At 42.8% G+C, this 10939-nt stretch overlaps 1 protein-coding gene across 2 annotated transcripts in view; it reads right to left on the minus strand.

Annotated features, from left to right (window-relative positions):
- The window catches only part of EPC2 (enhancer of polycomb homolog 2), a 32552-nt gene that overhangs the window by 15934 nt on the left and 5679 nt on the right, over positions 1-10939 (minus strand). For both annotated transcript variants that reach the window (XM_017736072.1, XM_008634992.2), the window contains 2 exons: positions 5591-5750; positions 82-227 (listed from right to left, as the gene is read on the minus strand). In XM_017736072.1, the coding sequence (XP_017591561.1) occupies positions 82-227; positions 5591-5690 (246 nt within the window). In that variant the 5' untranslated portion in view covers positions 5691-5750. The remainder of the gene's footprint in view (positions 1-81; positions 228-5590; positions 5751-10939) is intronic.

Here is a 10939-nt window from a genome sequence, read left to right on the forward strand (position 1 = left end):
AGCAGGAAATAAAACCAAGCATCCACCCAGAAACCACCCCCCAGAAAAGCAAAACCTCTCAGTGATTTCTTCACACCATACCTGACTAGAACTGGCTTTTTCGAGTCTGTCAACCATTATTTCAAACTGCAGTGGCTTGATTTCCATCTTTCTGTTCAGCCTGTTCAGTAGGGTCTCATCCTCAGAGTCCATATCATAATCTGGCTGTTCATTGTCCAGATTAAAGGCTGGAACACAAGAAATTGAAATGTTGGGTAAGTAACACACTCTGGACAACCATCTGCAAGCAGAAATCAAAAATGACTGATGAAATTCCAGACCAGCACTTCTCTGCCAGAACACTTTTTTTGTGCTAACAGGTTTCCCACGTTACACACAGCAGTTACAAGTTGCTTGTCTCCAACTTCCAATATGAAAGGAATCCAAAAAGTTTCCTTTTAAGAGACTTGAAGGGCTGATAGGCAGAAACTTTGAAATATCTTTGCAAAACAGGAGCAAAGATGCTTGACAGTACTGATATAATACAGCTCCTCCAGAACATCATGGTAAGATTATTAACAACTAAGGTAATTTTCAGTCAAATTGCAGACTTAGAAAAAAAGCATTTACACTGAAGTTCCAATATAACTTCAGTTGCCCATTTTTATACAGTACACCAAACCTAAAGTGTTAAAACATTTAATGGAGCAAACTTTTTCTTGCTTTATGTAACTGTAAAAATCCTAGACCAATGCTGTGGGAATTGTTACTTCTTCTCCAAAACCACCTCAGCTGTGGATGTAGAGCCTGACAATTCCTTCAGATTCTCCCAACAGTCAGTTCTCAACTTCTCAGCAAAGCTCATGTCCTTATTACTAATTGTGCTAATTAGTTTCCATACTTGACAAAGTTCCTGGTCGTACTAAAAGCCGAAGGAAGTTCTCATTCAGGTAACACAGAAGAAATACAATTTTACAACAACTACAAGTAAATTGCATATGACAGTAAGAACTGTTAATAGAAACATTAATTGTACACCTAATAAAACCTTGAGGAGGTGACACACCAGGTGAACACTCCCAGTAATTCAATCAGCACTGGAATAACAGCAGCTAAGAGGTCTGATGAAATATATTCTGTTCTTAATAGACAAACAGCACTATCTCATCTCTGTGCTCTTAACTCATGGCTATACCAAGTGCTAATTTAAAAACCTCTGAGCTGTCCTGTGTGCTTTGAGAGCACCTTAAAACAAAAACTTGGGATACCAGGAGCAAAAGAAAACCACAAAACGTCTTTAAAACAAATCCCAGTATTTTCTCCCCCACAGGCAGGTGGTAAGCAGTGCCTTTCCACATCCCAGCCTTGCCCAAGACCACCCTCTCTGTAATCCAGTGCAATAAATGAGCTAAACCACTACCAGTATTTATTTATTCATTTATTTATTTGCTCAGGCACAGAAACTCAGCCAGATGCAGCTGGGAAGGGCTAAAAAGCAGCACCTCAGCATCTTCAGCTCAAGCTGCTGCCTCTCAGAGGAGACACTGCCCAACTGTACCAACTGTGACAAGAGCACTTAGCCACAACAGTTCTCTGACCTACCACACACTGTAACAATTTATTTGAGCAGAAATTAATAACAGGCTGTAACTATGTGTCAAGAATTGCTGGCAATATTAATTCAGTAATACAAGTTGCACGGCAAGTTTATTTAAGACACTGTCACCGGGAACATGACCAAAAGCTCTACAACAATTAGCTGTGTATTAAACTGCAGCTTTCAACATCAGATCTGCCTCTCCAGTAGATCACTGCTCACATGTGGACTGAAATCCATTAAAGTCCACAAAAGGCACTGCTTGTTTGCCCTCAGGCAGATGTTGGTCTCACACCAGAAAGATGTCAACCTATTGCCTGTCAGTAGATAATTCAATAATCCCCTGTGGACAAAACGTTCCCAGCCAGTTTTTCCAAGCCAGAATATCAGTGAGCAGGTGATGTTGTTCACCTGTAAATTGTGAGCAGCGCCAGTAAACTTCCCTTCATTTCCACAATGCGAAAAGAAGAATCACTAAAAGGTCTTGAACCATCCACCTTCCAGAACAAAATCAGACAGGCTCAAGTAACAGGTGACCAGGAGACACCAAGTCCAGCAAAAAGAAAAAAAAAAAAAAAGCCCAACCCTTCCATCAAAAAGCATCTAAAACCACCAATCACCCTCAGGAACACACGATGGATATTAGTAATGGGTCTCCAAGAGGGAAGGCAGGTCACTGCACTGCCAGCACCTGAAGTGACCCCAATGGTGCACCTCAGCTGGAAGCAGGGGGTCCTTCCCTCTCTCTGCTCAGTATTTTGATAAATATTCAAGATGATAAAAGGCATCCAACAGGCACTTGCCAGGATCACCACACATGAAACAAATCTAGTCTCATTTTCTTAACCAAACCCCCAGAATTCCTGCAAGAACAGCAGCAGCCCTTGTCACTCTTTTCATACCTGCCAGCAATGCTTTTCTGTTATCAGCAGTGCTCTATTTGCCATGACCTGTATTTATCAGTGTGGCTCCCTTTCAAATACAGGGGGTTTACATGGGGGGGTGCAGGTTAATGACACCCAAGGGATGGAAGCAGTACCTGCATTCTACCTGTTTCAGTGCAGACAGGATGGCCACAAACTCTTAGCAGCCTAGGGAGGTGTGAGAGCCTCAGGAAATGCAAGGCTACCTCTTCTCCTTTGGAGTTAACCAACCCCAAGCTGGCTTGTCACAGCTCTGGGACACCCATGGAAATGTCCTCCTCCCCTGATGTTCATTTGCCACTCCTCAAAGCAAGCTTTTAGCAATATCCGTAATTACCAGTATTCTTCTTTTCCCAAGCTCTGAGTGAACTGAAATTGTTCCAGAAAAAGCCATTATTCACCCTGGAGCTGGCCTGCAGCATGGCAGCTCCCTGGCTTCCAAAGCTATCACAAGACCCAGGTGTTTATGTGCTGTGGACGGAGCCATCCATCACTCCCTCCGTCCGACCCCTGCCATGGCAGCTGAGGGAGCTGCTCCTGCAGGAGCTGCTGGAGAACCAGCCCCGTGTTCCAGCCCACAAGGACACCTCCTGCTAAATCCTGGGACTCAGCATGAATCCAGTGTTTCTCCTCCAGAACGTCTGCATTTCTACGGGGCACTGTTGGACAGGATCCCACCTGGAAAGTTTCCTCCAGGAATGCTCAGAACTTGCTGGTTTGCTCATTGCTATTGCAAACACAACATCCCAGTTCCCATCCTCTGCCACTCCACCCACTCCCAGCAGTACCTGCCAGAGGGATTTGCTTTTGTTTACTTGAGCTCCCCTAGGAACTGAGTTTGTACTAACTTACACAAATGCAATTTGTTTTTCAGTGAAGTTACACTGGACTGGGTTTAACTTAACCAAATGAACTAATTTCATTTAGCTAACTAAATTAAGGCTGCGGTTCCACATTCATTTGATGCTGCCACAGGCATGAGTTACCACTGAAACAAGCGGTTCCACTGCCTTCCCTCCCCAGCAAACCACAGCCCTGCCATCCTCTTGTGCCAACACCAGCAACCGGGGCTGAGCCAAGGCAGCAAACTCATAAATACAGAGGGTCACCTAACCAAAAAACGAAATACAAACTTTCTGTCAAAAACTTCACCTCTTAAGGATGGCTGGAGTTCATTCCCCACTTAAGGAACATTGTTTAATTGTTTCTGTGAGGGACACTTGTTGTTTTCCATCCCCTTAGCTCTAATTCCAGGTCCTAGTGCACCAACTTAATCTCTTTGCTAATTATCAATAACTTAAAATGCATCTCCATGTTACTGATGCTACAAATACTCTTGGAAAACTATTAAGCATGCTGGAATAATTAGAATAGTTCAAGGTTTTTTCCTTACATTCAGCTCAACATCACCTGAGTTGGCGCAACTGAGATCAGCTAATACCTGGAACCTTGCTTATTCACAAATTCCAGGCTTTACAAAGAAATTAACTTTTCTCTGCTTGGAACCACTGATCTAAATAAAGAACGTAAAAAATATTAAAATCTTAGGCTACCAGAATGCCAGCAAAACATGATTTGCCAGAAATACTCACCAGTAAGCACGAATTATAGTATGTGCCCTCCTGGTGTTTTACATCAGTTTACATAATCTGCCTGGCCAAAGTGGGTATTGTTGCTATTTGTGCTTTTAGCATTAAAACAGAATTTCTAAGCAGTTTATGGAGCATAAAGCTGCCTTGTATCACACCTACTCCATCCAGAATATGTGGGAAAAATTATCTTGGAGCAGTATCTGATATTTATCTTCAGCTCAAATACCTTCTGTAATTCTGTCCAGAAAGACTGTGAGTCTCAACAAGACAAAGAAAATTTTGGCATAATATACTTAACATTTTTAGACATGTTTATTAACAGTATTCACAGTTTTTCTGGCAGTGTCCAACAAAGAACAGAATAAAATACAATCCTCAATCAGCAGCTTGGTTTCAGTTCATTCACTTGCCTTCCTTGCAAGTTTGTTTCTTTTATTAAGGAGAGAAACAGTTCCTTATAGTTGATTTTTTTCCCCATCACCTCTATGGTCTCTGTTGCACCCCAGAGGACCCTGAGCACATTATTTCAAAAATCTCCTATTTTGTAAATAAATGGAAAAAATTGGACACTTCACCACGTTGGTGAGAAATTACTCAATAATTGAATCAAAGGTTTTGCTACAAACGTTAACTCCTAGGAGGAATCCAAGTGACCAAATAATCCCTTGGACCATATCCTGCAAAGGACAAACATGATTTGGGTGCTAAGGAACAGCTGAACTGTAAGAGGGTGTCACTTGTCAACAGAACATCAACCAAAAGAAGTGTTAAAATTAATCCAGAGCCCACAAGTTTAGATTAATGAGATCTTGTAAGATATAACAAGCTAAGCTCATGCAGAATACTTCGTTTTATCTATAAAATAAACTCAGAGTTCCCTGCTGAAATGGAATTCCTCAGTTGTAGCCAAACTCAGAGGAAAGTGACTGTTACCCAGAACATCCTGAACTCCAGTGGCAGCACAGCTGCCCTGCCCTGCCAGAACTCTATTGTGAGCAGCAGGACAAAGGCTGATGCCATTACAAAAACTCTTCTGGTTTATTGATCCGCACTTATAGAGAACTTTGGAGTTAACAGGTGAGCAAGACAACCTCTCTCCTGCTCCCTGCACCAGTATAAGCAACCAGGAAGCAGCCAGGCAGGTTCAGTTATTCCTTCTCAGGACTAGGAAGGAAAAAACCACAAGAAGAGAGGCTGGATCAAGAATACTGGAAGTCCAAGAGACGGGCTGAGGCTCAGCAGCTACTGCACAAGGACAGAGCATCAGCACAGAGCCCAGAAACAAACCCAGCAGCAAAACCCCCACATTCACCAGTAACCCTCAATTCTTCCAGATCTTGAGAAGACACTGGAATTTACAGACATAAATGGATTTTTGAGTCTTCCCACTTTCTGACCATTGTAGCAACTTTGACCTCAAGACAAAGGTGACTCAGGTTAAACAAGGAGGGGCTGAACAAACAACACAACCCACAACAAGCCCAGTGTTTGTAACTTACGTTGGATGTGAATGAACTGCTTTGGTTGCTTGAACTCTCCTTTATACAAACGATTGTAGTAGTTGACATTGCTCTCTGCTTCAGGGACTGGGATAACCATGCTCTCCTTCTTTTCTCTGAAAACCTGCTGTGCTGAGATAGCCCGTTGCAAATGATGTTCCTGCAAGGGGAAAATGGGAGAGTTTATTTAGGTATCAGTGTACAAAGTACATATAAAGTCAGTCAGCCTTTTCTCCCACTGCTTCCTACAGGGTAACAGAGCAGAGGCTTTGCTGGGTTTTAGAGGCCAGCCGGATGCTTGTTGCCAGGATGGTGACAGGATGTGTTCGCCATCATTTAGTTTTCCTAATGGATGGGAATCTTGGAGCTGCAGCAAACGAGCTACAAACAGATGAAGAGAACCCTTTGTTGAGACACAGCCCACACCTTCCACCAGACTGGGAAAAAGACAAACATTCAAACTACACAAAATAACCTCAGCAGAAAATTAGGGCTGGGGAAAGCCAAACCCACTCAAACCTGTCAGAAAGAAAATGTATGCAAGATCCGGCCTTTAAAGGATTATAAAGTCAAAAGAATAGCAAATTTCGTCATTCCTGTCTACCCAGCAATCCTTACTGGCCTTCTTTTAGAAGTTCAGCAAGTTAAGAGCAACAGGAAGAAGAGTTCTCACAGAATAACACCTGAAAAGCAGGGACTCCCCAAACAGGTATCACTTCATTTTATTCTTATGGGACAGAAGTCACAAATTCCACAGACACACTTCAGGTGAAACAGAGATCACAATAAATGTAGCAGTTCACAAAGATTTTTTCCCACATACTTTTAGTAGTTAACTCAGTCACAACCACCTAGTGTTGCAAGTCAGAGCTAACCTCTAACTTCTCTCTTAAAAGACTTTTCATGTTAAAATTTAAACCACTGAAGAACTTCTCAGGCTAATACACCAAATGGCTATGCTGCCTTCTGTGTGCCCAGTGAACAGGAGTGACATTCCTCACCAGGACAGGACCTTAGATCCACATACAGCCACTGGGAAAAGTTAAGTACCAAGTTCTCCAAATCCAATATAAACCAAGCAAGCTGCAGTCTCCCAGCAGATGAGCTACTGGTGGAACCAGGAATGAAAACTTCATTCTGCTTTTACTGTTCTCCCCTAAAGCTTCCCAGATTTGAGGGGAGGGAGAGTGGCACAGCAGAATATCAACTTGAAATCCAAGCTCAGCTCTGTCACAGATCCATGTGACCTCACTTTGCCTGTTCCAGGGCTGCAGGTTATCCTCCAGCCATTCCCACACACCGAACTGCTGGGAAAAGCACTTCTTTCAGCAGGGAAAAAACCACACACACACACAGAAAGGGTTTGCTGCTCTATCTTCCTCCCTTTGGCTTTCTAGAGTGCCCCTCCCCACCATTAACACTCCCAAGAGGCCAGGATCAACACCAGGAATGGGAATGTGCCAGCATTCCGGTGCCTGGCTGGCAGTGCAGCCTGGCACACACGGCAGTCTGGCACTCACACACTCTGCTACCCACTTGGAAATTCACTCAAGAACAAGAGAATTAAAGAGAGGAACTCTTTAATTCTACAGAATGGTATTTTAAAAAAGGGGAGTGAATAAAAAACCTTTAAAAATATGTAAATTATATTTAATAAATTATCCCCTTTTAAGTATTAAGATTTACAGAAACACAAATAATGCAATTCCTGCAAAACGAGAGCAGCTTTGGGAATCTCCTGCAGCAGATGAAGCAACATTAAATCAATCAGGCTCCCAAGTGAGTGCTATTACAATTAAGACAAGCATGCAATCCAATAGTTGGTGTGATCTGCCTGAGTTACTCCACACTGAGTAAATCTGTCACTCCACCATTAAAACGTGTCTTGGAGAGCTTGGCAGTGCTGAGTAATTCAACTGCACAAAAACGGTTTCATTACTGGGTTGCTTTCAGCTGATGTCCCTGGAGCTGTTTACCAACAGTCCACAGCACAGAACTGCTGTAAGGAAAGGCTTGATCTGTCCAAAATTCAGAACACCTTTTGGCTCTGCAGCCCAATAAAGTGTAATTCAGATGAGTAATTCAGTTTCGCAGCTGTTGTAGCACCGTAGTAAGCACACACAGAGTTCCCAAGGAGAGGCTGACAATAGGTGTTAGTACTCATTTCACTATAAAAAGCCTTCAAGCATAACACAGCTTTCAAACAGAGATTTCAGCTTTCAGCAGTGCTGCTGTCACTCCTAGAACAGCAGAGCTCCAAAATAGATAGATAAACTGTGCAAATTTTAAAATTAGGGGGAAAATACCTTCAAATCTTTCTGCTGAACATTGACTACAGGAAAATTTAACTCCTGGAACAGTTCTGTTTAAACAAACTCTGAAGATTTTTATATGAAAGCTGGGCTAATTAAATGGATTTATTTAACCTCAAAAGGTGTTTTTACAGATAGATTTATTACCTGGTATATCAATGCAACTTTTAGTCTAGTTTTCACTTTTTTCTTACGGTTTTGAAAGACACAGCCAATATTTTAAGCTCACACTTTGTTCTGCAGTAGGGCAGATTCAAAGATCTTACACAAAATAAGGGAGCATTAGAGAACCAGTGATGACAGCAAACAGAACCTGCTGCCATGGGAATAAAAAGGAGTCCCTGACAAAGAGCGATTACCCACTAATTCCTTAAAAAGCACATCCAGACCTTTCTCTCCAGTATGACTACAAAATTTCAAACAAACACAGCTTAGACTGAGCTATTTCTTCAACTACCAGCATGAGGAAGATGTAAATGTTTAGGGTGTGTAACACTGCAGCTTGAGCACATTTAAACATTAAACCAGAACTGTTCTCTGAACCCCTTCCGAGACACCGCAATCCTGCCTTCCACTTTTCCTCAGAAGGGAAAAAACCCCTGAAATTCCTACAATCCTGGTACCTAAAATACTCAGCTTTGGCTGCAGATATTCAGAGCCAGGTACCTTCACTGCCATTCCCTTCATCCCTGAAACACCACAGATTTCATGTTCTCCGTAAACTTCCTGCCTGGGAGTTTGTTCACTACAAAAGAGAGCTCAACAATAGTAATAAGTTAACAGACAAGAGTGTCCTGAAGATTATTTTTGTTAAGCTTTAAGGGAAACAGTGATCAATACTGAATGTTACTTTTTACATCTTTTTCACCAATATTACGGAATCACAGAACAGTTTGGGTTGCAATCATCCAATTCCAGCTCCTTGTCACGAGCAGGGATGCTACCCACCACACCTACTTCCTTTTATCCCACAAACCAGAGCACTTGGACCTTTAAATCCCCTGTTGCCACCCCCCAAGAGAAACAGAGTTTACCAAACTTTAAATAACTGTAAGTTTTTTGGTTGAGCATGGTTGGAGATGCCCAGGGCTGAACACCATCTTCACATGGAAAAGCTGATCTGTCTTAATTACCAAACTCCAATGAGCAATTCCATATTGCATAGAGACCCCTAGAAGACAAACCTTTAGGATTAAATGTACCTGTTCCCTTCCTCATACCTTAAAATACAAGCAAAGCTACAACTCTTTAGAAGGTTGTTTCACTGCTGTAACCCCACAGCCCCCCAGGCAAGTATGATGGAACAGAAAAGTGAATTCATCAGCAGCTTTTCCTATTTAAAATAAGCTATTTCTAGGCCAACCCGGAGTCAGCCTTCCAATCTACCTGCACTAATAACAGAATTAAAGCAAAAAAACCAAACCCAATTAAAATGTACTGACATCTAAATATCTCACTTGTTTAACGCTATACTTGAATTAGGAAATTTAAAAGGGACATTTTTATCTTTAATACTGAGATTTAGAAAATAAAAGTACAGAACTGCAGTCGGAAATGTGCAGACTCATCTTGCAAAGTCTCAACCACAGCGAGTAACACCTCTTGACAGCACTTCCAGAAAAAAAAGTGTCAGGAAGCTCAAAAGCTAATTTGGTCAGAAGCCTCCCTGCCTTGGAAAGCCTCAGCCCCATCTCCTCCCTCTCTGCACACAGACGCTTTTTCAGAGATTTCCAAGAGCAAAAGTGTAAACTCAAGCACCAGGTTTTGTTTTCTTGTGCAGTTAACTCTTTCAATCCTACACAATCCTACAGATCTGTTTTCCTTTCTCATCCCTCCCTCTGCTCTGGGAAGGAAGGACAACTGAAACAAGGAGTCACGTAGAGAGCAGGAAATCAGCCTGTGCACCACAAAAATCCCCACCCTTGAGAGCTGAAACACATAGCTTCATTTCCAATTTGTTTTGAGAAGCAAACACTTCAGAGATTAGCAAAGTTGATAATATGCATTTTTCTACTGATTTGATAAAGACTTCATCTAGTCAGGAACCAGAATTGGTTCCTCTTGCCCCTTAAAACATTGTACTAATTATCGAGTAATGCAGGGCACTGGGCAAACCAGAAAAATCTAAACATTGAGTGGAAACCAGTACACCCAAACCAAGGCTTTCGAGGAAGAACTCTTCTCAGTTTCCCTAAGGAGTTTCCAACACTCAGAGGAAGGAAGCTGAGGAAAACCCATAAGAAACAGAAGATACACAAATGGGAAGGGCTCGTGGAACCGCTTCTCAGTTTCACTTTTGGCCCTATCAAGTTCTTCCAACATGATATCCCCCACCCTTTCTTAAAAAAAAAATAATCTCAAGAACCACCTGCTCCACACTTGCCTTCCAGACTGCTGAATTATGAGTACAGGCACAATGCACTAAGGGTCAGCTGCTCTTACTGACTCAGTGAGGGGAGGCAGGGGAAAGTGAATCAAACTGGGCTGCTGCATCCTAAAAATTCACACAAGTCCCTGGAATGGGTGAAATTCCTCACTGTGAGGGTGGGGAGACCCTGGCACAGGGTGCCCAGAGAAGCTGTGGCTGCCCCTGGATCCCTGGCAGTGCCCAAGGCCAGGCTGGATGGAGCTTGGAGCAGCCTGGGATAGTGGAAGGTGTCCCTGGGCATGGCAGGGGGTGGAACTGGAAGGGCTTTAAGGCCCCTTCCAACGCAAACATTCACTGACTTTTCCATCACTTTCTTCCCTTTCCCAGTTGTTAAACAACTGAAACTTCCCAAAGCAGCACCAAAGCCAAGCCAATCTGGGATTACTTTACCCTCAAATCCCGGGATTACAGCCCATCACCTGAAGGGTATCTCTGGAATTCTGATGTTGGATCAACCCAACAGAAGAGCCCCCAAAACTCCCAGCCCTGCATGACACCTGAGCAGCCCTGGATGACACCTCGTGTCCAGGTAAAGACATCTCCAGAGGAGAGGAGATGTGAATCTAAATGAGGAAAAGTCCAGTTTGGACCAAAACAATGCCCAGGAAT

Source organism: Corvus brachyrhynchos, unplaced genomic scaffold (genome assembly GCF_000691975.1).
Source record: "Corvus brachyrhynchos isolate BGI_N302 unplaced genomic scaffold, ASM69197v1 scaffold45, whole genome shotgun sequence".
Taxonomy (NCBI): domain Eukaryota; kingdom Metazoa; phylum Chordata; class Aves; order Passeriformes; family Corvidae; genus Corvus; species Corvus brachyrhynchos.